The following is a 27,787-nucleotide window of genomic DNA, read 5'->3' on the forward strand; positions in this document are numbered from 1 at the left end:
ACTCCGCACAGACAGTGACCCGGCAGGGAATCGATCCTGGGACCGTGGCGCTGTGAAGCCATAGTGCTATCCACTTGTGCTACCGTGCTGCCCTACGGTGGAGCACGTGGACAAGATAATTGGAGGAAATAATCTCAGGAGACCAAAGTACAGAATTATTGTTTATTAGCCAATGCACTGGGAGAGCACAACGTTAGACAATGATCCCTGGAGCTGACTACCTGGTTGATAAATCGAGCAATATTTATACACTGTAGGCCAGACATTTGGACTGTCTGGTTCAGACTTAAGCAAGTTGCGGGCAGAGTAAGCATTTTTCACACATCCCTCTCTGGCTGCTCGTAGTCTCTCCCTTGTTGCTAACTGGCTCCACCTTGCACCGTTAGCTGTGTCTGCTACTTCAGGACATGGAAAACAAGTTGGAGAGATCACCCAAAAAAATACTGAAAAACAAGTTCCTGATGTGGGCCCTGCAGGTGTCTTAAAAAACAAGTTGCAGTCTGTAAAAACAAGTTACTGAAGAACAAGTTACTGAAATGAGCCTTGCAGGTTAGGTGGATTTTCCATGTTGTGTCTTTGCCACATCAGCATGTTTCTGGGTGATGTCTTTACCCTGAATGTGGAATTTTCCTTTTACTTTCGAAAACACTCATTGAAAATATTCTTTTAAGATCCTTGAATAGACTATAATTATTGTCTGCCCTAATAAATCATTAATTAAACCATATTCATTAGTTCTCCTCTTACAATGGAAAGTGTCCTGTGTGCCTTTTCAACCATCTCATCTACCTCTCCTGTTACTTTCAGGGATCTGTGGACATGCACTCCGATCTCCCTCTGTGCCTCTACACTTCTCACACTCATACCAGTAATATTATTTCTCTTTGCCTTGTTTGTCCGCCCCAAATGTATTTATTACTTCACAATGTTGTATATTAATCTCCATTTGTTACTTGTCTTCCCACCTGATCAGTCGACTGATATTTTCCTGCAGGTTACAGCTTTCTTCCTCACTGTCAACCGCAAGACTGTCACTGTCTTGAACATGCCCCCTAGACAAAGTCTAAATCATTAATATGTACCACACAATGCATGGAATCTTATCCTGAGAAATATCAAATCCTACTGGGAACAGTTTCCAGGCATAAAAATACCTCGCGACCATTCCTCTTTGCTTCCTGCTGCTCAGCTGATGACATTTCCTGCACTTGTGACTGTCCAGCCTATGAGAAACATCGTGCTTTGCTCACAGGGCACTGGATTGCACTCTACGGGACTAGGATGCCCTGCCATGTCTTTGTTTATCTGATTATTAACTCGCTGAACCAGAATCAATTTCATATTAAAATAAATAACTACTCACCAATCAGCTTCTTCATTGTGCTGAAGTCACCTTGTTTTATGGAGTTAACTGAAATTATTTTCTTTATTATTATCTGAACAGCTCAGAATTTACTTTACTGAAAAATTGAAATTTCTTCACTGTTGCAGTCCTTTGTTAGTTAGTGTTATCTTTATCCCCTAGATTTGATTAACTGAACATTGAATGTAACTATTTGATAAATTATGAATTTCTTTTAAGATTTACATTAGTTGATTAATATATCTTTACTTTATAGTTGATCAGTGCAGTGACCATAACTGTACTCAGCACTCTCGATGTGCTCTATGTTTGATACAGATCAAACATAATCTCCCTGTTCTTTCATCCTGGGCCTCAGCCAAGAAGGAAAAGTGTCCCAAATGCCTTCTTGACTACCTGATCTACCTGCCCAGCCACCTTCAGGAATCTGTGGTTTTTGAATCCAAGGTCACTGTTCCTGTATAATTCTCAGCATCATCCCATTTATTCTTCATTCTCTTCTCTTGTTTACCCTCCAAACTCTTGATGTCACACTGCTCCAGATTGAATTCTGTTTGCCATTTTTCTGTCCATCTGACCCGTAAAACATAGGAGCAGAATTAGGCCACTCGGCCCATCAAGTCTGCTCCGCCATTCAATCACAGCTGATATTTTTCTCATCCCCATTCTCCTGCCTTCTCCCCATCACCCCTGATCCCCTTATTAATCAAGAATCTATCTATCTCTATTAAAGACACTCCGTGATTTGGCCTCAACAGCTTTCTGTGGCAAAGAGTTCCACAGATTCACCACCCTCTGGCTGAAGACCCAGTCCAGTGATATCTTCCTGCTGTCCTTGGCTTTATTCTGCACTGTCAAACACATAAATAACTTTTGTACCATCGACCAACTTCTTAATTATGGTCCCTATATTTCACTCTAAATCATTGATATGTACACCACAAAACTGTGGAACCCCACACAAAACAGGCGTCCAAACATAATTCAGTCCTGGATGTGATTAACGGCAGCAATAACAGGAGAATCCAAACCCTGATGCCGCCTGTGAACTTGCTGGTCTATGAGCCGGTTGTTTGACTGAGCAAATGCCTTCCCACACACGGGGCAGTTGAATGGCCTCTCCCCAGTGTGAACCCGCTGGTGTTTCAGCAGATTCTGTTTACTTTTAAATCCCTTCTCACAGTGCGAACATTTAAAAGGTTTCTGATGTGTGAACAAGTTGGTGTGTAGTCAGGTGGGATGACTGAGTGAATTTCTTGTCACACACAGTGCATGTGTACGGTCTCTCCCCAGTGTGAACTCGTTGGTCTATCAGAAGGTTGGATGAATCAATTAATTCCTGTCCACACCCATGGCAGGTGAATGGCCGTCCTCCAGTGTAAACTCGATGATGTCTCAGAAGGTGAGCTAACTGAGTGAATCCCTTCCCATAGATCGAGCAGGTGAATAGCCTCTCCCCAGTGTGAGTGTGTTGGTGTTTCAGAAGATCTTTTTTGCTGAAAAGTTTTCTCACAGTCAGAACAATTAAATGGCCTCTGATGAGTGTGAACAAATTGCTGAATCAAAAGCTGGGAGGAACAAGTGAATCCCTTCTCACACACAAAGCAGGTGAACGGCTTCTCCACAGTGTGTGCGTTGATGTATCAGTAAATCCTTTTTACTTTTAAAACTCTTCTCAGTCTGAACACTTAAAAGGTCTCTGATCAGACTGGACCTGATGGTGGGTCCGGAGGTGTGATGACTGAGTGAATCCCTTCCCACACACACAGCAGGTGTGGGGACATTTAAGGGGCATCTTGACAAATATATGAATAGGATGGGAATAGAAGGATACGGACCCAGGAAGTGTAGAAGATTGTAGTTTAGTCGGGCAGTATGGTCGGCACGGGCTTGGAGGGCCGAAGGGCCTGTTCCTGTGCTGTACATTTCTTTGTTCTTTGTTTGTTCAGGTGAATGCCAACCCCCCCCCAATGTGAGTGCGTTGGTGCAACAGTAAATCTTTTCTGCTTTTAAAGCTCTTGTCACAGTCAGGACATTTAAACGGTCTCTGGTCAGAGTGGACCTGATGGTGAGTCCGGAGGTTTGATAAAGCATTAAATCCCTTCCCACAACCCAGACAAGTGAATGGCCTCTCACCAGTGTGACTGTGTCGATGGGTTTACACTTCAGGTGGATAATTGAATCCCTTCCCACAGTCCCCACATTTCCACGGTTTCTCCATGGTACTGATGTCCTTTGTCTGTCCAGGTTCGACGATGAGTTGAAACCTGGGTGCCACACACAGCCTGAGTACGGTCTCTTCCTGATGTGAAACCTGGTCCACACACACAGCCTGAGTACGGTCTCTTCCTGATGTGAAGCCTGGTCCACACACACAGCCTGAGTACGGTCTCTTCCTGATGTGAAGCCTGGTCCACACAGCCTGAGTACGGTCACTTCTTGATGTAAATGGCGCAATATTTTTTTCAGGCTATCTGACTGGTTAAAGCTCTTTGCACAGCCAGCTCGCTGGAATAATCACTGTGTGTATGTGCCTCAGTGCTTTTCCAGTCGCACTGATGTTTGCAATCTTTTCTTTCAGGCAGACCAGACAAAGATTCCTCCTTCCACATTGAAAGGCCGATGATTTTCAACTCCTGATGAATCGATAGACTCTGTTAGGACTTGCATGATGTTTGGTTTGAATTTCCCATCTGCAATCCTAATATTGTGTAAAGGAAGTTTACATTGAATTACTTAGATTCTACAATGCATAAACAGGCCAGTTGGTCCAACTGTTCTGCTGCTGATTATCCCCGACACACCTCCTTCCATCCCATCCACCTCATCTCAGCCTGTCAGCTGATCTTTCCATTCCCTTTTCTCATGTGCTTGTCCCATTTCCTTTTGGAAACATCCCAACACTTTCCTCAACTCCTTCCCTGGTACAAGTTGCACATTCTAATCCAATGAGTGAAGAAATGTGTCTATATCTCCCTCTTGGATTTATTAGTAACTCTCTTGCATTTATGACCGTGTTTATAATAATAATCTTTATTATTGTCACAAGTAGGCTTACATTAACATTGCAATGAAGTTACTGTGAAAAGCCCCATCGCCACACTCTGGCGCCTGTTCGGGTACACTGAGGGAGAATTCAGAATGTCCAATTCACCGAACAAGCACATCTTTCAGGACTTGTGGGAGGAAACCCGAGCACACAGAGGAAACCCACGCAGACACGGGGAGAACATGCATACTCCGCAGAGACAGTGACCCAAGCCGGGAATCGACTGGCGCTGTGAGGCAACAGGGACCCTGGCGCTGTGAGGCAACAGTGCTTGTCAGCCTCCTCAAGCGTGAAACCAGAAAATCCTGCACTATTTCTGTGCTAACCACTGTGCTACAACGTAGCACAGGGGCAGCACGGCTGCATAGTGGTTAGCTTCACAGCTCCAGGGTCCCAGGTTCGATTCCTGGCTTGTGTAGAGATGTGCAGGTTAGGTGGATTGGCCATTCTAAATTCCCCTTCGTGTCCAAAATGGTTAGGTGGGGTTATTAGGTTACCGGGATAAAGGGGATAGGGTGGAGGCGTGGGGTGCTGTGTAGGGTGCTCTTTCCAAGGGCCAGTGCAGACTCGATGGGCTGAATGGACTCCTTCCACACTGTAAATTCTATGACACTGTGCCGCCCATGTTTTTCCTGGCTCCCAGTTTTCGACTCCTTTACAATTGGCAGCATCCGCCCCACCTCTCCCCTGTCCAACCCACAAATCATTTTAAAGACTTGTATTAGGTCACTACTAAGTGATTTGTTTTCTCAAGAAAATAAGGCCCAATCTGTTTAATTTTTGCCCGGTAGCTGTAATCTCTGTTTCCAAAAACCATCACTATGCATCCAGGTCACAAATTGAGGATTCGAATGTTTCTTTGTTTCAGTTGGCACGTGCGCCTGCGCGGTTGCTTCTTCTGTAAAGATCCGGCACCCCGAGAGCCGCGCCCGTCATTCACTGATTGGTTGGAGGACCAGCCACTACCGTTCGGTCATCCAACCAATCCCCTTCTCCTCTTTGGTCAGAGGCTTCCGTCAATCACTCCGGGCATTGTGAGGTGTCAGGTGAAAGGTCAGTGTCGGGGGGGCGGTGTTTACAAATCCCGAATGCTGCCCCAGAGCCGAATGTGAACCAATGTTGTTATTGATCAATCAGCGAGTCAGCCTGAGCCTGTGGCCACTCTCACCGGGTGATTGACGGCAGGTCCCGTCCAATAGGAAGAGGAGAGGCCGAACTGGAGGACCTACTGTGAGCGACTGGTCCTCCAACCAATCGGAGTGAATGAGGGGCGGGTCCACTGCGATTGAAGCATGCGCAGTGTGGGTAATGGCGAAGCAGCAGAGCTGTGTTTTCAGATACGAAATTGGTAAGAGGGGTTTTACAATATGGAGGAAGCGAGAGATCGCGGGGATAAGCGCAAACGTTATGTAAAGTTGTTGTAAGCCGCAAACCTCGGAAAACTTTACGGGACCCCGTTTGTACCGAACGGAGCTCCAGCTCCTCATCTTCGGCTCGGGTTGACGGCCGCCATCTTTATTGGATGTGCATCAGGGCGCATGCGCGTTTGCTGTCATTGTCGGGGGTGATGTTTCAATGAGTGGGAGGAGCTGAGAACATCGAACATTACAGCGCAGTACAGGCCCTTCGGCTCTCGATGTTGAGCCAACCTGTGAAACCACTAAAGCCCATCTACACGATTCCCTTATCGTCCATATGTCTATCCAATGACCATTTGAATGCCCTTAGTGTTGGCGAGTCCACTACTGTTGCAGGCAGGGCATTCCACGCCCTTACTACTCTCTGAGTAAAGAATCTACCTCTGACATCTGTCCTATATCTAGCTCCCCTCAATTTAAAGCTATGTCCCCTCGTGCGGACATCACCATCCGAGGAAAAAGGCTCTCACTATCCACCCTATCCAATCCTCTGATCATCTTGTATGCCTCAATTAAGTCACCTCTTAACCTTCTTCTCTCTAACGAAAACAGCCTCAAGTCCCTCAGTCTTTCCTCATAAGATCCATACCAGGCAACATTCTGGTAAATCTCCTCTGCACCCTTTCCAATGCTTCCACACCCTTCATATAATGCGGCGCCCAGAATTGCACGCAATACTCCAAATGCGGCCGCACCAGAGTTTTGTACAGCTGCAACATGACCTCATGGCTCCGAAACTTAATCCCTCTACCAATAAAAGCTAACACACCGTACGCCTTCTTAACAACCCTCTCAACCTGAGTGGCAACTTTCAGGGATCTATGTACATGGACACCGAGATCTCTCTGCTCATCCACACTGCCAAGAATCTTACCATTAGCCCAGTACTCTGTCTTCCTGTTATTCCTTCCAAAATGAATCACCTCACACTTTTCTGCATTAAACTCCATTTGCCACCTCTCAGCCCAGCGCTGCAGCTTATCTATGTCCCTCTGTAACTTGTAACATCCTTCCGCACTGTCCACAACACCACCGACTTTAGTGTCATCTGCAAATTTACTCACCCATCCTTCTACGCCCTCCTCCAGGTCATTTATAAAAATGACAAACAGCAGTGGCCCCAGAACAGATCCTTGTGGCACACCAGTAGTAACTGGACTCCAGTCTGAACACTTCCCATCAATCACCACCCTTTGTCTTCTTCCAGCTAGCCAATTTCCGATCCAAACTGCTAAATCTCCCTGAATCACATGCTTCCGTATTTTCTGCAGTGGCCTACCGTGGGGAACCTTATTCCCCATTGTTCAGAATGTGGAGATGCCGCGTTGGGCTGGGCTCAGTAAGAAGGTTGACAACACCAGGTTAAAGTCCAACAGCTTTGTTTGGAATCACGAGCTTTCAGAGGGTAGTTCCTTCATCGGGTGAGTGAAGAGGTAGGTTACACAAACACAGCCATTGATGAAAGATGATACTTTGAATGTGAGTCTTTGCAGGTCATTAAGTCTTTACAGGATTTCGCAAGCCCAGATGGTGGGGGGTTAAAATTTGTAAAATGTACATGAATTCAAGATGCCGGTTGAAACCGTTCTCATGTGTGCAGAACTTGGCTATCAGTTTCTGCTCGGCGATTCTGCGTTGTCAAACATCCTGAGGGCCACCTTGAAGAACACTTACCCCAAGATCAGAGGCTGAATGCCTTTGACTGCTGATGTGTTCCACGACTGGAAATGGACATTTCTGCTTGGTGATTGTCGCACGATGGCCATTCATCCGTTATCTTGGATTCATGTACATTTCACAACAGTTAACCCCACCACCTGGCCTGGGCTTGCAAAATCCTTCCACTGTCCTGGCTTGAGACAATTCACACCTTTTCAACCTGTGATTATCCCTCTCTCTAATCACACCGTCTGGACCTGTAAATACTTAATTATCTGCAAAGACTCTCATTCAAAGTATCATCTTGCATCATTGGCTGTGTTTGCGTAACCTACCTCTTCACTCATCTGATGAAGGAGCTATGCTCTGAAAACTCATGATTCCGAATAAACTGTTGGACTTTAACCTGGTATTGTAAGACTTGCTATTGTTCAGAATGGAAACAACTTGTCCATCAAACTGCCTCACCCTTTGAGTCCCATTGTCTTATTGATGATGCAAAGCGGTGGCAGAGATGGAAAGAATGGGAAGACATCCTGCTCTCCAGATTTCACTGTCTCATTGGACATCCTGCCCCGTGTGTCCAAAGCTGTGCGGCTCTGTTCAGTCACATGAAGACCCAGGGCAGAAGCACACAACCCTGAGTCAACATCACGCTCAAATCAGGGGACTGCTGATGACAAGAGGGATAGTGTGCACCGGGAGGCATGAGCGGTCATCCTGGGCCTATAAGCAGGAGGAGAGAATGTTGTGAATTTCAATGCTGGACTGACTGGTTAATTTTGGAAACCACTTTTACAGAAGATTAGTCAGGGAGGATTTACACACAGCAAACTCAAACCGGGAGAAATGTTTATTTTTCCTGAATTTCATTTCTGGACTGACAGTGATGCCTTTGTAAACTCCTTTTACAGGGGCTGAGAAAGGGATTCACAGACAGGAAACTCACAACCAATACTCACATCAAATTCTGACAGCACCATTCAGTTATCAGGATCTGGAGATTTTCGACCTTTCTGTGTAAGCATTGCGTTCAGGTCATTACCACTCACTGTGTATAATTTCTCCCTCATCTCTCCCCCGTAGATCTTGCTCACAATCTTAAATCTGTGTCCCATAATTCTTTTACAATCTGCAGATGGGAACAGATTTCTTTATCTTTTGCCAGGTTTGCCGTTGTCGTTTCTGGTGCCGGGTGGTCCGTCCAGATTTCACTCCATTTTTCTTTTTGTCATGGTTGAATGGGCTTGGACCAGTCTATTTTTGGATCCAGTTCACAATTGAAGTTTGCTCCAAGAATTAATTGATGTGTATCCGGGTCTGGGATGGATCCCAACAATTTATTAAAAAATACCACATCTCTCCCTCTCTCTCCCTATTGCCCCATAAGTGGGAAAAAATAATTGGGTACTCTAAATTTATTTTTAAAAAAGAAAATATTTTCCTACGGACAGAACAAACATTTTGACTTCCACATTCATAGGCCAATGATATTCAGGTCCTGATGAATGGAGTGACTGTTAAATCTTGATGTGAAGTTTGATTTGAGTTTCCATCTGGTTAACCGAGGACCCGGGTTTGATCCCAGCCCGGGTCACTGCCCGTACGGAGTTTGCACATTCTCCCCGTGTCTGTGTGGGACTCGCCCCTACAATCCAAAAAGATGTGCAGGGGACGTGAATTGGCCTCGCAAAGATTACGCCTCAATTGAGGGGAAAAAATTGGGTACTCTTTAAAAAAGAACTGTTTTAATTAAAAATAAACAAAAGACATCACTGTCAATCCAGAATAGAAATTCTGAACAGACAATTCTAGTTTCTCTGGAACATTTTTCCCTGCCCCACACTCCTTCCCTCCTCCCTGGGCTGAAATCCAAACCCATCTCACCATCTGCACCATTTCTTTCCTCCACTCCCAGTTTTCTCCCTCCCTCTCCTCTGCCTGGGTTCAGTTCTCCAGCTCCTGTCTGCAGACTGACAATAAAATCAATGGGTCTTATTGGGGGTTTCGGGCCTCCAGCGTGTGTTTATGAATCCTCCCCGCCCACCTGCCAGGGTTTCCTTCCTTGCCAGAGATCAGAGTCCTCATTGATGCTTTGAGTCCAACCTGGAACAACGCTAAATTGCCCCTTAATTGGGGAAAAAATGTTACATGAAGGTTAGCGGCTGCACAAAGTGTTTCCATCTCGTCCCACCCATCTCCTTAACAGGTTGACCCATTTATTTAACTGACTAAAAGGATGGTCTCTGGCAGCACAGTGGTTAGCACTGCTGCATCATGTAGCCAAGGACCCTTGTTTGATCCCGGCCCCAGGTCAATGTCCGTTTGGAGTTTGCACATTCTCCCTGTATCTGCGTGGGTCTCACCTCCACAACTCACAAGATGTGCAGGGTAGGCGGATTGGCCTCGCTAAATTGCAGCTTAATTGCAAAAAAAATAATTGGTTACTCTAAATTTATTTCAAAAAAGGCTTGTCTCTTTCCTAATGTTCACAATTAAAGGGGTGGGTTCCCCAGGAGATGGCTGACATTTCAGGGCGATTAATTAATAATGGACAGAGATTTTGTTACATGGTGCAGATTAGATATATTATTTACGGTAATATAAATATAAAATTTAACGTAAATGTATTATTATTTCCCGTCTTGTAATATAAGACTGTAGCTACGTTATAGATTTCCAGTCATCTCTTCCCTCAGAGAGTTGTTCGTCTTTGGATTTCTCTTCCACAGGGACCAGTTGTATCTGAGGGTCATTGAATGTATTGAAGCACAAGTCTGACAGATGTTTTATTGACAATGGAATTAAGGGTTATGGGGAACAGATAGAAAAATAGAGAGAAAGCTGAGATGAGGAGGGATTTCTTCACTCGAGGATGTGGTGAAGCTTTGGAATTCTCTACCCCAGAGGAATGTGGAGCCTCAGTCATCAAGTATGTTCAAGACAAATAGGTTTCTAGATATTGAAGATATCGAGGGCTATGGGGATCGTGTGGGAAAATGGTGCTCAGGTAGATCAGCCAAGGATCTCATTGAATAGTTGAGCAGACTCGGTGGGCCGAATGGCATACCTCTTGCTCCTGTTATATTCTCTGTGTCCTGGTCAGGAAGCAGTGAGTTGAGCTCGGATCTGTCAATCAAGATGAATGAGCACCTTCAGGAGAATTGGGAGGGTGAATATTAGATACAGCAGAGTGAGAATGGAGGGAGAGTGTGTGGGATGGAGATTTACAGCTTTTGGAGAACAAGAGAGGAAATAATGTTCCCTAGGAACTAGAATTGTCTGTTCTGAATTTTGTTCCTGTACTGACAACGATGACTTTTGTAAATTGTTTATAAAGGATATTGGAAGAGGAGGAATTACAGACAGAAATCTCAAACATCACGTCTCAATGTGACAAACTCAGTCGATTCCTTCTGACCTGAATATCATCGGCGAGAAGGAGAAATGTTTGTCTGATGTGTCGGCTTCCAAAAGATTTTAAACGTGAATGCAACTGGAAAAGCACCGAGACCCACACAACACACACCCGAGTGAGAGTGTTCCAGTGAACTGACTGTGGAAAGAGCTTCAACTAGTTACACAGCCTGAAAAAACATCACACCATTCACAGTGAGGAGAGACAGAGCACATGTTCTGTGTGTAGACAAGGCTTCCACTGATTGTCCAAACTGGAGAGACACGAGGAGACCCAAAACATGGAGAAACCGTGGAAATGTGGGGACTGTGGGAGGGGATACAAAGTCCCATCTAAGCTGGAGATTCATCGACGCAGTCACACTGGAGAGAGGCCATTCACCTGCTCCAAGTGTGGGAAGGGATTCACTCAGTTATCTCATCTGCAGGCACACCAGCGAGTTCATACTGGAGAGAAGCCATTCACCTGCTCTCAGTGTGGGAAGGGATTCACTCAGTTATCTCATCTGCAGGCACACCAGCGAGTTCATACTGGGGAGAGGCCATTCACCTGCTCTCAGTGTGGGAAGGGATTCCGTGCTCTATTCATCCTGCGGAGGCATCAGCGAGTTCACAGTGGGGAGAGGCCATTCACCTGCTCTCAGTGTGGGAAGGGATTTATTGATTCATCCACCCTACGGAAACATCAGCGAATTCACACGGGAGTGAGGCCGTTCACCTGCTCTCAGTGTGGGAAGGGATTTATTGATTCATCCACCCTGCAGTCACACCAGCGAGTTCACACTGGGGAGAAACCATTCACCTGCTCTCAGTGTGGGCAGAGATTCCGTGCTTCATTCACCCTGCGGAAACATCAGCGAGTTCACACTCGGGAGAGGCCATTCACCTGTTCTCAATGTGGGAAGGGATTCATTGATTCATCTGCCCTGTGGAGACATCAGCGCGTTCACAGTGGGGAGAGGCCGTTCACCTGCTCTCAGTGTGGGAAGGGATTTATTGATTCATCCGTCCTGCGGAAACATCAACGAATTCACACTGGGGAGAGGCCATTCATTTGCTCTCAGTGTGGGAAGGGATTCATTGATTCATCCACCCTGCAGAGACATCAGCGAGTTCACACTGAGGAGAGGCCATTCACCTGCTCTCAGTGTGGGAAGGGATTCAGTGATTTATCCACCTTGCAGAGACACCAGCGAGTTCACACTGGGGAGAGGCCATTCACCTGCTCTCAGTGTGGGAAGGGATTCATTGATGCATCCACCCTGCGAAAACATCAGCGAGTTCACACTGGGGAGAGGCCATTCACCTGCTCTCAGTGTGGGAAGGGATTCATTGATGCATCCACCCTGCGAAAACATCAGCGAATTCACACAGGGGAGAAGCCATTCACCTGCTCTCAGTGTGGGAAGGGATTCATTGATGCATCCACCCTGCGGAGACATCAGCAAGTTCACGCTGGGGAGAGGCCGTTCATCTGCTCTCAGTGTGGGAAGGGATTTACTCAATTATCCACCCTGCAGACACACCAGCGAATTCACACTGGCGAGAAGCCATTCACCTGCCCTCAGTGTGGGAAGGGATTTATTGATTCAATCATCCTGCAAAGACATCAGCGAGTTCACACTGGAGAGAAGCCATTCTCCTGCTCCCTCTGTGGGAAAGGTTTCACACAGTTAACCAGTCTGCAGACACACCAGCGAGTTCACACTGGGGAGAGGCCATTCATCTGCTCTTAATGTGGGAAGGGATTACATAGAAACATAGAAAATAGGAGCAGGAAGAGACCATTTGGCCCTTTGCGCCTGCTCTGCCATTCGTTATATATTGCCTTATCATCCAATTTAACAGCCTAATCCCACTTTCCCCTCCATATCCTTTGATCCCCTTCGCCCTCAGTGCTATATCTAACTGCTTCTTGAAAACATACAATGTCTTGGCATCAACTATTTCCTGTGGTAACAAATTCCACAAGCTCACCACTCTCCGGTTGAAGAAATTACTCCTCATCTCTGTCCTAAATGGTCTACCCCGTATCCTCAGACTGCGACCTCTGGTTCTGTACACGGCAGCACAGTGGTTAGCACTGTTGCTTCACAGCGCCAGTTCAATTAACGGCTTGGATCACTGTCCGTGTGGAGTTTGCACATTCTCCTAGTGTTTGCATGGGTTTCACCCCCACAACCCAAAGATGTGCAGGCGAGCTGGATTGGCCACACTAAATTGCCCCTTAATTGAAAAAAATGAATTGGGTACTCTAAATTTATTTTTTTTAAATACAGGGAATTGTGAAGATATGAGGCATGAGTTGGCCTTGATAGATTGGGGAGAGTTACTGAAAGGGATGACAGTGGATAGGCAATGGCAAACATTCCAGGATCGCATGGGGGAACTACAGCAATCGTTCATTCCTGTCGGCACAGAAGCAAAATGGGTAAGAGGGGCAATCCATGGCTTACAAAGGAAATTAGAAATAGTATCCGATCCAAGGAAGAAGCATACAGATTGGCCAAGAAAAATAATAGGTCTGACGATTGGGAGCAATTTAGAATTCAGCAAAGAAGGACAAAGGGATTGATTAAAAAGGGGAAAGTAGAGTATGAAAGTAAGCTTGCAGGGAACATAAAGACTGACACTAAGAGTTTCAAATGGGCAGCACGGTAGCATTGTGGGCAGCACGGTAGCATTGTGGATAGCACAAATGCTTCACAGCTCCAGGGTCCCAGGTTCGATTCCGGCTTGGGTCACTGTCTGTGCGGAGTCTGCACATCCTCCCCGTGTGTGCGTGGGTTTCCTCCGGTTGCTCCGGTTTCCTCCCACAGTCCAAAGATGTGCAGGTTAGGTGGATTGGCCATGCTAAATTGCCCATAGTGTCCAAAATTGCCCTTAGTGTTGGGTGGGGTTATTGGGTTATGGGGATAGGGTGGAGGTGTGGACCTTGGGTAGGGTACTCTCTCCAAGAGCCGGTGCAGACTCGATGGGCCAAATGGCCTCCTTCTGCACTGTAAATTCTATGAAAAAAAAAATGAAATGAAATGTGAAGAGAAAGAGATTGGTGAAGAGAAATGTCGGCCCGCGACAGACAGAAACGGGAATGCATAAGGGACAAAGAAATGGCTGAGCAATTGAATACATACTTTGGTTCTGTCGAGAGGTAGAGAGAAAGCAGGGAATTATAGACCAGTAAGCCTAACATCGGTACTGGGGAAAATTCTTGAATCCATTATCAAGGGCTTTACAGCGGAACATTTAGAAAACAGTGGCAGGATCAGTCAGTCAGCATGGATTTATGAAGGGGAAATCATGCTTCACAAATCTGTTGGAATTCTTTGAAGATGTAACCAGTTCAGTTGAGAAGGGGGAGCCAGTCGATGTATATTTGGACATTCAGAAGGCGTTTGACAAAGTCCCGCCTAAGAGTTTATTGTGCACAATTAAAGTGCATGGGATTGAAGGAAGTGTATTGAGGTGGATATAAAACTGGTTGGCAGAGAGGAAACAAAGAATAGGAATTAATTGGTCCTTTTCAAATTGGAAGGCAGTAACTAGTGGGGTGCCACAGGGATTGGTGCTGGGACCCCATCTATTCACAATATATATTAATGATTTGGATGAGGGAACAAAGTGTAACATCTCAAAGTTTGCAGATGATACCAAGTTGGGTGGGAGGGTGAACTGTGACGAGGATGCAGGGATCCTACAGCATGATCTGGACAGGCTGGGCGAGTGGGCAAATCAATGGCAGATGCAGTATAATTTGGATAAGTGTGAGGTTATTCAGTTTGGGAGCAAAAACAGGAAGGCAGATTACTACCTGAATGGTTGTAAATTGGGAGAGGGGAGTGTGCAGTGGGACCTGGGTGCCCTTGTGCACCAGTTGCTGAAGGTAAGCATGCAGGTGCAGCAGGCGGTAAAGAAGGCTAATGGTATGTTTTTTTTTTGTGTTTTTATATATAGAATACTCAAATTATTTTTTCCTCCAATTAAGGGGCAATTTAGTGTGGCCAATCCACCGACTCTGCACATCTTTGGGTTGGGAGAGTGAAATCCATGCAGACATGAGGAGAATATGCAAACTCCACACAGACAGTGACCCAGGGCCGGGATTCGAACCTAGGTCCTCAGCGCTGCAGTCCCAGTGCTAACCACTGCGCCACATGCCGCTCGGCTAATGGTATGTTCTCCTTCATTGCGAGAGGTTTCGAGTACAGAAGCAGGGATGTGTTGCTGCAATTATACAGGGCCTTGATGAGGCCGCACCTAGAATATTGTGTGCAGTTTTGGTCTCCTTTTCTGAGGAAGGATGTTCTTGCTTTCGAGGGAATGCAGCGAAGGTTAACAAGACTGATTCCAGGGATGGCAGGACTGTCACATGAGGAGAGATTGACTAGGTTAGGATTGTTCTCGCTGGAGTTCAGAAGAATGGGGGGGGGGGATCTCATAGAGACTAATAAAATTCTAACAGGACTAGACGGTGTAGTTGCAGGGAAGATGTTACCAATGATTAGTGTGTCCAGAACCAGGAGTCACAGTCTGAGGTTTCAGGGTAAACCATTTCGGACAGAGATGAGGAGACATTTCTTCACCCAAAGAGTGGTGAGCCTGTGAAATTCATTACCACAGGAAGTAGTTGATTCTAAAACACTGAATATATTCAAGAGGCGGCTAGATATAGCATTTAGGGAGAATGGGATTGAAGGCTTTAGGGAGAAAACAGGATTAGGCTATTGAGTTGGATGATCAGCCATGATAGTGATAAATGGCTGAGCAGGCTTGAAGGGCCAAAAGACCTCCTCCTGCTCCTATCTTCTATGTATCTGTATGTATTATTTTCTATGAGATCCCCCATTCTTCTGAACTCCAGCGAATACAATCCTAACTGATTCAATCTCTCATACGTCAGTCCCACCATCCCAGGAATCAGTCTGGTAAACCTTCGCTGCAATCCCTCGAGAGCAAGAACATCCTTCCTCAGATAAGAAGACCCAAAACTGCACACAATATTCTAGGTATGGCCTCGCCAAGGCCCTGTATAATTGCAGCAAAAGATCTCTGCTCCTGTACTCGAATCCGCTCGCAATGAAGGCTAGCATACCGTTTGCCTTCTTTACCGCCAGCTGTAGCTGCCTGCTTACCTTCAGTGACTGGTGTACGAGGACACCCAGGTCTCGTTGCACATTCCCCTTGTAATTTATGAGCTAATAGTCTGCCTTCTTGTTTTTGCTACCAAAGTGGACAACCTCTCATTTCTCCAAATTATACTGCATCTGCCATTCATTTGCCCACTCACCCAACTTGTCCAAATCACACTGAAGGATCTCTGCATCCTCCTCACAGCTCACCCTCCCATGCAACTTGGTGGCATCTGCAAATTTGGAGATATTGCATTTAGTTCCCTCATCTAAATTGTTAATATATAGGGCGGCGCAGTGGTTAGCACTACTGCCTCACGGACTGAGGACCAGGGTCACTGTCCGCGTGGAAAAAAGTTCTCCCCATGTCGGTGTGGGTCTCACCCTCATAACCCAAAGATGTGCAGGGTACGTGACTCGACTATGCTAAATTGCCCCTTAATTGGAAGAAAAGTATTGGCTACTTTACAGGTGGCATGGTAGCATAGTGGTTAGTACTGTTGCTTCACAGCACCAGTTTGATTCCTGGCTTGGATCACTGTCTGTGTGAAGTTTACCCATTCTCCCCTTGTTTGCGTGGGTTTCGCCCTCACAACCTAAAGATGTGCAGGGTAGGTGGATTGGCCATGCTAAATTGCCTCTTAATTGGAAAAAAATAATTGGGTACTCTAAATTTAAAAATAAATACATAAATAATTTTTGAGAAGTTACAAGACATCATATTCTGCCAAGACTATGTGGGCTCAGCAGTGGCGTAATGGTATTGTTACTGGGCTAGTAATCCAGAGACGCAGGTTAATGCTCTGGGGATCTGGGATGGAATCTGGCTACGACAGATATTGAAATGGAATAAAAGTCTCAAATTAAGTCGAATGATGATGTTGTGGATGGTTGTAAAAACCCATCTGGTTCACTAATGTCCTTTAGGAAATCTGCTCTCCTTACGTGGCCTGGCCTGCACTTGACTCCAGATCCACAGCAATGTTGTGGTTGATTTGTAAGTGCCCTCTGAAATAGCCTCACAAGACACGCAGTTCAAGGGCAATTGGAATGAGCAGTAAATGCTGGCCCAGCCACTGACCCCCACCTTCCACGAATGAATAATTTTTAAGAAGACTCATTGTTCAATCTGAAGACTAGTAAGAAACTCTCTTTGATTGGATTGGTTTATTGTCATGTATATCGAGATAGTGAAAAGTATTGTTCTGAGTAGTCCAGACAGATCATTCCATACGTGAAAAAACCTAGGACACACGATAAATACACAATGTAAATACAAAGACACCGGGTGAAGCATACGGAGTGTAGTACTACTCAGTAGATAACCAGTGTATGATAGACCAAATGTATTAATTAAATATTACTGTATTAATTAGCTACCAGTCTGTAACATGATAAAATAAGTAGTGATCCTTAATTGAGCTACACTTAAATTGTACAGAATCAGATAAAAGGATAGTCTGAAACTGTTCAATTGTATTCCTGTCTAAGATAATGAGAGAAGGTGGTGTCAGTAATTGGGAATCCAATTCAATTAAACTGGTGCCTAATTGACCAATGGTTATGTTACAACAGGCCCAACTCTGACATGAGGTAATGGTCACTTTGGGGATAAAAGTAGAGGTTCTGAAGGTCTTCCTTGCTGGCCAAGTACTGCAGACTCGAGGCCAAGGAAATTACTGTCAAAGAAGGAGCCAGGGAGGGTTACGCTTCTACAGACTGATCACCGCCTTGAAGTTGTAAACTTCAATATCTTCAAGTTTTCAGTAAACCTTTTTCTTTTGATAAACATTTTAAATTTACTATCCAGAGAATTCTGCCGTTGCTTTAATTGCTTAAAATCGTGTCTGAAACAGTGAAACAAAGTGAATTTATTGAATGGTAAGTTGGGGGTGGCTGAGATCAATTAAGTTACAGATAATAAAATCAGATAAGATCAATCTTCGATTTAAAAACTTGCATTTCTGTAGCGCCTTTCACAATCATAGGTCGTCACAAAGTGCTTTACAGCCAAGAGTACTTTTGAAGGGTAGTAACTGGTGTAATGTAGGAAAAACAGCAGCAAATTTATACAGAGCAAGATCCCACAAACAGCAATATGACAATGAGCAGATGATCGGATTTTGGTGATGTTGATTGAGGGATAAATATTTGCCAGGACACCGGGGATAACTCCCCAACTCTTCTTCACAATAGTGGCTGTGGGAACTTTTACAGGACCTGAGAGGAACTGACAGGGCTTCAGTTGAACATCTTATTTGAAAGAAGGAAACTCTGACAGTGCACCATTCACTGAGTGCTGGGCAAGGAATATTGGATGTGATTTTTTTTGTCCTGAAGTCCCTGGACTGTTACCTCACAGCGCCAGGGATCCGGGTTCAATTCCAGCCTTGAGTGACTGAGGCATTTGCTCACTGTGTCTGCGTGGGTTTCCTCCGGCTGCTCCGGTTTCCTTCCACAGTCCAAAGATGTGCAAGTAGATTGGCCATGCGAAATTGCCCCTAAGCGTCAAAAGTGAGGTGGGGTTATGAGCTTACAGGAATGGGGCAGGGAGTGGGCCTAGGTCTCAGAGGGTTGGGGCAGACTCGATGGGCCAAATGGTATCCTGCACTGTCGGGATTTTATTCTATGATGAAACCCAATGGGTGTGGAGAAAACACTTCAACATTTGTTACTGAGGTGGATTAATTCAGCACAGACAGCAGGGATTATTTGAAGAATAACAGTATCGTGAGAAAGGAAATTCAGTGTCAGGTGAGGGGAGCTGGTATTTGTAACTAAAGGTTTGAAAACTAAAATAATCTGGAGTAAGAAAGGAGAAAATGACAGCAAACTAAATAATCCGTAAAGGACATCAGTTAGTCTCTGCTTATCAAAGAGAAATCAACAATTTATCAGTGTATGTGAAACAAAACTGATTTCTGACATATCTCCAGAATCTTATCCCCAATCCCAGTTGTATAGAGATTATTAATATCAGCAATAAACTCCCAAGTGGCAGCATGAAGATGGTTCAGTCCTTACCGTGATTAACAGCAGCAATAACAACTTGTGATGATTTGGCACCTTTAACATTGTCAAACATCCCAAGGTGCTTCACAGGAGTGTAGTCAAATAAACCTCAACACCAAGACTCAACAGGAGATATTCGGGCAGGTGACCAAACACTGGGCCAGAGAGAAGTTTTAAAGGAGAGGAGAGAAAGTTCGAGAGGTGGGGCTGGTTAGGTAGGAATCCAGAGCTCAGCATCCAGGCAGCTGAATGCACTGGAGGAGTGCCGGAAATCGGGATGTACAAGAGTCTTGAATTGGAGGAGCAGAAAGATCTGAGTGGGATGTCACGCTGGAGGTGGTTACAGAGAGGGAGGGATTTAAAATAAAATCTGAGAAATGTAAAAATTGCTGCATGATAGATCTGATAGGTAAAAAGGCTATTTTAATGTAAATATTAAGACCCAGTTTTAATACCCATTTTAAAATGAGGATTTCAGCATTCATAACCTCAGGTCATGACAAACATATAGGCTTTTGCTGACACATGCATAAACTATTTGGAGATAAAAACACCATTTTCACTAAGCAAGATGAAACAGCTATTGTTCTGATGAACATATTTTCAAAGTCAGTTTGACATTAAGAAATAAGCTGTAGCAGTAATCGAGATCAAGGCCAAGTAAGCACCACAGCAACACTGGGCTAAATCGCTGGCTTGGAAAGCAGACCAAGGCAGGCCAGCAGCACGGTTCAATTCCCGTAACAGCCTCCCCGAACAGGCGCCGGAATGTGGAGACTAGGGGCTTTTCACAGTAACTTCATTTGAAGCCTACTTGTGACAATAAGCGATTTTCATTTCATTTCATTTCATATGAAGGCACCATTGTCCAGAATGTGGATAAAGCAAAGTCAGCAGAAAACCAGTAGAAACCAGTCTTGATAAAAGAACAGAATCACATTCCATTGCATACACAAATATTCAAACATGAAACATTCAGAACTTATGTTGCACATTAAGGGTTGACAGTTAACCATCGAATCAAATGTATCTGATTCTCACCCAAACCAATTAGGACAACATAGAGGTGTAGACAGATGGCTTCAGACTGATAAAATTCTCTTTAAACATGATGGTCCGTACGGCCATCTTTATTCCTGGAACATCCTATACTTTGATCTAACTACTCGCTATCTCTATTTTCATATTTTCACTTTCCACTCGAACTCTTGAAGTAAATGCAAGCTATTTTGCCGTAAGCAAGAAACCATTTCTGTATTATTGTGAAAGTTAAATTGTGTAAAAGTTACTTCTCTTTAAGTCCTTTTGCTAGCCGGACTTTATTGAGAATAGATTTAAGTTTCTCTCAATTGTAATCAAATTCTTGTTTGCATCCGAGAAGTTTAACTCAAATTTCTACTGAGTTTTGGTGTCGCAAGATTTCACTAAATCCGCATGGTAGATCTCTTCAAAAATCTAAGTGGGATGTCGTGCTGGAGGTGGTTACAGAGAGGGAGGGGCGAGATCAGGGAGGGATTTGGAATAAAATCTGAGAAGTGTAAAAATTGATGCATTGTTAGACGGGGCACCAATGTAGATCAATGAGTACAGGAGTAATCAGTGAATGGGACTGAGTTAGGATAGAGAGGTGCAGGGGTAGTGATAATGTAACTAGTAATCCAGAGGTCAGACAAATATTCTGGGGACATGGGTTCAAATCCAAATATGAATTGGTGGTATTTAAATTCAATAAAATCTGGAACTGAAAGCTAGTCTCAATAATGGGGACCATGAAATTGTTGTTGAAAACCTTGGTCTGGCCTACATGTGACTCCAGACCAGAGCAATATAGTGACTATTAACTGCCCTGAGTTGGTTGTAAACTTCAGTCAGGATGGGCAACAATTGCTGGCCTTGCCACCGACACCCTGTGGAAGAATTAAAGAAAAGGCACCAATGTTCCAGACTGACAGCAGCTGGTATATGAGGGGAAGCTCAGACGGTTCATGAATAGTCAGATCTCGAGGATGTTATGGCCTGAATGAGAGTTTCAGCAGCAACTAGGCTGAAGCAGAAGAGACCGGCGATGTCACAGAGGTGGGTGTAGGCTGCCTTGGTGATGGAGCGAATATGGATCAGAAAATCAGTTCAGGGTGAAATCGATGCTGAGGCGATGAACAGTTTGGTTCAGGTGCAGTTAGTGGTCAGAATAACAACAGAATCCACCCAATACAGTCAGATGTGGATTGCTGTCAGCGGGTTCAGTGCCTGAGTGAATCCCTTCCCCCACACAGTGCAGGTGAATGGTTTCTCTCCTGTGTCAGTGAGTTGGTTTTTCATAAGATATTTAACACTTTTATATCTTTTCCCACCACGCGAACAATTAAAAGGTCCCTTGAATGAGTGAACAACTTGATGGGCAGCGAGGCTGGAAACACAAGTAAATCATTTCCCACATTTGGAGCGAATGAACAGCATCTCTCTGGTGTGGGTGTATCCAGAGACAGGATAACTGATTGAATCTTTTCGCAGACACGGAGTCAGTTTCATTTTTTCCTCGCTGTGAATGTGCTGGTGTTTCTGGAAGCTGGACAATTCAGTGAATCCCTTCCCACACACAAGCTAGGTAAACGCTCTCTCCCTGGTGCGGTGGTGTCAATGAGTTCCCAGCTGGGATGGAGAACTGAATTCTTTCCCACAGTCCCACATTTCTCCCTGCTGTGGGCATCCTTGTGTCTCTCCAGGTTGGATGATCAGTTGAAGCCTTGAATTAGATGATACAGGATATACAGCACAGAGACAGGCCATTCAGCCAGCCAGTTTGTACTGGTGTTTAAGTTCTATTTGAGTCTCCTACCATCTTTGCTTCTCCCATATATATATATATATATATATATGTGTGTGTGTGTGTGTGTCCAGCCTCCCTATACATACGTTGATACTATTCACTTCACCCAGTGCCTGTGGGAGTGAGCTCATTCTCACCATTCTCTGGGTGAAGGAGTTTTTTCTGTATTCCCTATTGGATTTCTTGGTGATGACCGTATGTTGTGGTTTCTAGTTTTGCTCTTCCCTACAAGAGGAACCATTGAAACCAAGAGTAAAGAGATCCAGTCTCTCAATCCTTTCCTGATTTATAAACCCACACACTTTTGGTATGATCCTTGTGAATCTTCTCTGTTCCCATCTCCATTTTATAATGTGGGGACCAGAGAAATGGAAAGCTCAGTTTGCTGAGGAGAGGATCCAGAGAATCCAGCACCTTCTCAGCCCAATGTCTTCATCTGCAGCAAATGTGTCAGATACTGTCTTGCCTCAGAAAGGCTCCTGAACTATCCCAGGCAATGTTTAAAACAGAGCTGAACACTTAAGATGCAAACTATCATCTCACAAGATGGAAGGTTGCCAAAGATATAAGCTGAATAGAACCACACCGTGTACTCTACGTATGGTGTAACCAAGTTCCCAAAGGATCATCATAACTTCCTTCTTTTCACTTGTGCCCCTCTCGCCCTCTGCTTTATTTATTTTCTCTGAGACCTCTATTTCTCTCCACCATCTACACTCACAACTTCCAAGTAAGAAGTGACCCCCTCATTCTTTGCACCAAAATGTACTAACGGGTCGGTGCAGACTCGATGGGCCGAATGGCCTCCTTCTGCACTGTATGTTCTATAATCGATGTACTTCACAGTTATCCATTGTACATCATTCGTCAATTATTTGTCTATTTAGCAAGTTTAAAAATGCCGTCTTGTAATTTGTTGCAGTTCTCCTCTGTTCTATCTTCCCAGTTTAGAGATTGTGTATTGGATTCCAAAGTCCACATCGTGAATGGAAATTGTGAACAGTCGTGGTCCCAGCACTGATCCTTGTGGAACATCACTTCCCACCTTCTGTCACTCTGAATAACTCCCCTTTACTCCCACTCTCTACTTTCTGTCTTGAAACCAGCTGACAATCCAGTCTATCATTTGTCCCAACTCCACATTCTCCGACCGTGTCCATTATTCTCCCGTAGGGAATCTTATCAATGGCCTTTCGAAAATCCAGATAAATGCCATTGGCTGCATTACCATTGTATATGCTCTCTGTTATCACATCAAAACAGTCGATAAGGCTGGTCAGGCAAGACTTTTCCTTTTGAAATCCACACGGACTGTTCATTGATATATATATATTTTTAATATGTTCTTATATTCTCTACTTTAGTCAGGATTGTATTATTTGCTGATGTGAAGCTGACTGGTGTACCATCCCTGGGCATGATCTGTCCCCTTCTTAAATATAGAAATTACATTAATGATCCACCAGTCCTCTGACACTACACCTTTAGTGAATGAATTATGAGCCATACTGCCTGTGCTATCACTTCTCTGCATTCTTTTAAAATATGTGAATTTAGTCCATCCTCTAAGTTATATGAGTTTAGTCAACACATCTTTTCCTGATTTTAAATTAATTTATCTCATAACTTGTCTTATTATTCAATGTTATGTTTACCTGTTCTCTATCCCTGGGAAAAAGCGGGTCAAAAGAATGTTTGAATATTTCAATCATCTCTCCCTCATTAATTGTGGTATTGTGCTGTCTATCCCTTAATGGTCCAATTCACATCACATTCTTTTATTATTTGTATCTATAAAATATTTTATTGTTTTGGCAGATGTGTCTGGATAATTTATATTCTTAATGGAGGGGTCACTGTGAAGAATGTGCAAGTCAGTGAGAATTGTCAGCAAGGATTAATCAGCACTTTCTAACTGGAGATGTCAACAGTGGAACCTTTCAGATACAGAATTGTACATTTTGCACCAAAGAGCAATTTCGGATTGCAGTAAAAGTTAATAATTTTATTGGACTGGAGTATCTGTCATGGGATCATGAAATAAGCGGAAAGTTCACAGATGGTGCTTTTAAAAAGGGAGACTGCGGTCCTCAAAATCAGTGACTTCTCCAGAGTATTAAACTCCAGCCAGCTGTTCTTTTTTAAAAAATGTTTTTTTTAAAGAATCGGGTACTGTAAATGTATTTTTAAAAAAAATTTAGAGTACCCAATTCATTTTTTCCAATTAAGGGGCAATTTAGCATGGTCAATCCACCTACCCTGCACATCTTTGTGTTGTGTGGGTGAAACCCACGCAAACATGAGGAGAATGTGCAAACTCCACACGGACAGTGACCCAGAGCCGGGATCGATCCTGGGACCTCAGTGCCGTGAGGCAGCAGTGCTAACCACTGCGCCACTGCCCTCAGCCTGTTATTCTTAATATCAGCAGAAAAAATATATATATATTCAGATGATCGATTCTTGACATAATTAACAGCAGCAGTTACAGCAGAATTCAACAACTGCTGTCGCTTGTAAACTTGCTGATGTGACAGTGGGTGTTGTGACTGAGTGAATCCCTTCCCACTCACAGAGCAGGTTCCCCAGTATGAACTCTCTGGTGTGTCAGCAGGTGAGAGCATTGAGTGAATCCCTTCCCACACTGGGAGCAGGTGAATGGTCTCTCCCCAGTGTGACTGCGTTGGTGTGCAGTGAGGGCGGAAGAATGTCTAAACCTCTTTTCACAGGCAATGCAGCTGAATGGTTTCTCCTCGGTGTGAGTTTGCCGGTGTGACCAAAGGCCAGATGAATGAGTGAATCCCTTCCCACACACAGAACAAATGAACGGTTTCTCCCCAGTGTGAGTGCGTTGGTGTGCAGTGAGGTCAGAGGACTGTCTGAACCTCTTTCCACAGTAAGTGCAGCTGAACGGCCTCTGATCAGTGTGAATTCTTTGGTGTAACATGAGGCTGGCTGACTGAGTGAATCCCTTCCCACACACAAGGCAGTTGAATGGCCTCTCCCCAGTGTGAACCCGTTGGTGTGCAGTGAGATTGGATAACTGCCCAAAACTCTTTCCACAGTCAGTACAGCTGAAGGGCTTTTCTTCGGTGTGATTTCGCTGATGTCTCAGCAGGTTGGTTGACTTAGTAAATCCCTTCCCACACACACAACAGGTGAACGGCTTCTCCCCAGTGTGGCTGCGTCGATGGATTTCCAACAGGCATGGGAAATTAAATCCTTTGCCACAGTCCTCACATTTCCATGGTTTCTCCATGGTCCCTGCCCCAGTGTGACTGCGTCGATGGTATTCCAGCAGGGATGGATAATTGAATCCTTTCCCACATTTCTCACATTTCCATATTGTCTCCCCAGTGTGACTGCGTCGATGGTTTTCCAACAGGGATGGATAATTGAATCCTTTCCCACATTCCTCACATTTCCATGGTCTCTCTCCCGTGTGACTGCGTCGGTGAAGTTCCAGCAAGGATGGATAATTGAATCCCTTCCCACAGTCCTCACATTTGCATGGTTTCTCCATTATGCCAGCCCCAGTGTGACTGCGTCGATGGATTTCTAGTCGGGATGGATAATTAAATTCTTTCCCACAGTCCTCACATTTCCACGGTTTCTCCATGGCGCAAGCTGCAAACACGGGAGCTGCAGGTTGTTATTGGGGGTTTGGGGCCTACACGGGCCATTAATAAACCTTCTTCCCACCCACGTAATCGCCGGATCCCCTCCCGCCGCTCTGCGGGCTCTTACCGGCTGCCGAGCGACAAACAGACGTCCTTGTGACTCTCCAGGTTGGATGATCAGTTGAAGCCTCGTTCACACACACAACACATGTATGGTTTCTCCCCGCTGTCAGGCTTTGCAACCAGAGAAACCTCTTTCCAGTCAGTATACTGGACTCTATCACTCCGGAGTGAGTGCTTCCAGATCCTGTTATAAAAGAATAGAATGAGACAAAGTCACTGCACAGAAGCAGGCAGTCACACAGAAGTTAGAAATCCTTTTATTTCTGAGACAAATTAGGATTTCACAAAAGTCAGCACTGTCAGTACAGACAGAAATTCAGAACGGACAATTCTAGTTTGTATGGAACATTTCTCCCTCACTTGTTGCACAAAAACTGTAAATCACCATCCTGCACATTTTTGCTCCTTCCTCGGCGAAAATCATAGAGTTTTACAGCACAAAAAGAGGCCCAGCCATCAGATACCCATCTATTCTAATCCCATTTTACTGAACTTGGTCAAAAGCCTTGCATGCTATTCCATTTCAAGCGCGCATCTAAATGATTCTTAAATGTTGTGAACGTTCCTGCCTCTACCACCCTTTCAGGTAGTGACTTCCAGATTCCCACCAGCCTCTGGGTGGAAAAGCTTTCCCTCAAATCCCCTACCCTAAATCTATGTCCCCTGGCTATTGATCTCTCTACTAAAGGGACAAGTACCTCCCTATCTATGTCCGTCATAATATTGTACACCTCGATTATGTGCCTCTCAGCTTTCCCTGCTCTGCGGAAAATAACCCCAGTTTAGCCAGCCTCTCTTCATAACTGAAACAGTTTAGTTCAGGCAACATCCTGGTGAATCTCCTCCACACTCTCTGGGGTGCAATAATACCCTTCCTATAGTGTGGCGACCACAATTGCACACAGTGATCCAGCTGACAAGTGTTTTATACAGCTCCAACAGATCATCCCTGCTCTTATATTCTATGCTTCGGCTAATAAAGACAAATGTCCTATCTTCCTTCTGAAGCAGCTGATGTCCCTGTGCTGCTGCCTCAGGGACTGTGGACAAGCTCCCTCTGACCCTCCACTTCCCAGCGTCCTGCCCTTCATTGTGAGGTCACCATGATACCCGCGCCTGCGCTCTGCTCCCCGCTGGAAAAAGATGGCGGCCGTTAACTTGGGCCTGTTCCTCTGTTCCTGGGGAAAGCACCGACGCTGCAAACACGAGATCTGCAGGTTGTTCTTGGGGTTTAGGGCCTACACGGGCCATTAATAAACCTTCTTCCCACCCACGTAATCGCCGGATCCCCTCCCGCCGCTCTACGGGCTCTTACCGGCTGCCGAGCGACAAACAGACGTCTCTCCATCACCATCACTCAACCTGCGCATGCTTGGAATACTGGAGGAACTGCGCATGCGTTCCGATTTCCAGCGAAGGACAGAGGGTATTCCCCACCGCGGGGAAGGCTGGGTAACGTCTCCGCCATTACGGTCCCCCCCCCCCCCGTCCGTTTGCATTCGCTGTTGCTGAGGTTGTGCAGCGCATGCTCCGGGAAGCGGGCTCTGGGGGCTGAGCTTTCCTGCGCATGTGCGTTGAAGATGAGCTGGATTCACTCATTCATCCCATCCATATGGAAAACACCATGTGTCATTGAAAAATAAAATGTTGTAAAGTAGTGAACATTATCTAGTCCCACTCCTTACCTATCAAGCGCAAAATTAATTTATTAAATATCATGATTTTAAATGACATTGTTTCAAAATATAATCATGGTAATCTGATTCATTTCCCAATTTCGATTCATGGCCTCATTTTGTTTCTTCCTCCAAACCTTCAACTTTATCAGTACGAAGTCTTACAACACCAGGTTAAAGTCCAACAGGTTTGTTTCGATGTCACTAGCTTTCGGAGCGCTGCTCCTTCCTCAGGTGAATGAAGAGGTCTGATCCAGAAACACATATATAGACAAATTCAGAGATGCCAAACAATGCTAGGAATGCGAGCATTAGCAGGTGATTAAATCTTTACAGATCCAGAGATGGGGTAACCCCAGGTTAAAGAGGTGTGAATTGTATCAAGCAAGGACAGTTGGTAGGATTTCGCAGGCCAGATGGTGGGGGATGAATGTAATGTGACATGAATCCCAGGTCCCGGTTGAGGCCGCACTCATGTGTGCGGAACTTGGCTA

The 27,787-nt window shown here is 44.9% G+C and overlaps 3 protein-coding genes and 1 long non-coding RNA gene across 5 annotated transcripts in view; 2 read left to right on the top strand and 2 right to left on the bottom strand.

The window, feature by feature from the left end:
* The window catches only part of LOC140419064 (uncharacterized), a 205,732-nt gene that overhangs the window by 122,709 nt on the left and 55,236 nt on the right, over nt 1–27,787 (top strand). The window lies entirely within an intron of this gene.
* LOC140419062 (uncharacterized) lies at nt 149–7,070 on the bottom strand. Its single transcript, XR_011945507.1, has 2 exons — nt 5,846–7,070; nt 149–4,064 (listed from the first exon to the last, which is right to left on the bottom strand). It is a non-coding gene; the product is annotated as an uncharacterized lncRNA (long non-coding RNA).
* On the top strand, nt 5,510–17,975 carry LOC140419060 (uncharacterized). 2 transcript variants are annotated; one of them, XM_072502785.1, is made up of 3 exons: nt 5,510–5,760; nt 8,404–8,509; nt 10,830–17,975. In XM_072502785.1, the coding sequence occupies exon 3, from the start codon at nt 11,188–11,190 to the stop codon at nt 12,640–12,642; it is 1,455 nt and encodes a 484-aa protein (XP_072358886.1). In that variant the 5' UTR covers nt 5,510–5,760; nt 8,404–8,509; nt 10,830–11,187; the 3' UTR covers nt 12,643–17,975. The 2 variants fall into 2 exon arrangements, with proteins under 2 accessions (XP_072358886.1, XP_072358887.1); XM_072502786.1 differs by lacking the exon at nt 8,404–8,509.
* On the bottom strand, nt 23,859–27,009 carry LOC140419061 (uncharacterized). Its single transcript, XM_072502787.1, has 2 exons — nt 26,933–27,009; nt 23,859–25,801 (listed from the first exon to the last, which is right to left on the bottom strand). The coding sequence occupies exon 2, from the start codon at nt 25,491–25,493 to the stop codon at nt 24,444–24,446; it is 1,050 nt and encodes a 349-aa protein (XP_072358888.1). The 5' UTR covers nt 25,494–25,801; nt 26,933–27,009; the 3' UTR covers nt 23,859–24,443.

Source organism: Scyliorhinus torazame, chromosome 5 (genome assembly GCF_047496885.1).
Source record: "Scyliorhinus torazame isolate Kashiwa2021f chromosome 5, sScyTor2.1, whole genome shotgun sequence".
NCBI lineage: Eukaryota > Metazoa > Chordata > Chondrichthyes > Carcharhiniformes > Scyliorhinidae > Scyliorhinus > Scyliorhinus torazame.

What these genes read in the sequence shown, in the direction of transcription:
- LOC140419060 (XM_072502785.1), top strand. Translation starts at nt 11,188, where the DNA reads ATGGAGAAACCGTGGAAATGTGGGGACTGTGGGAGGGGATACAAAGTC.
- LOC140419061 (XM_072502787.1), bottom strand. Translation starts at nt 25,493, where the DNA reads ATGGAGAAACCGTGGAAATGTGAGGACTGTGGGAAAGAATTTAATTAT.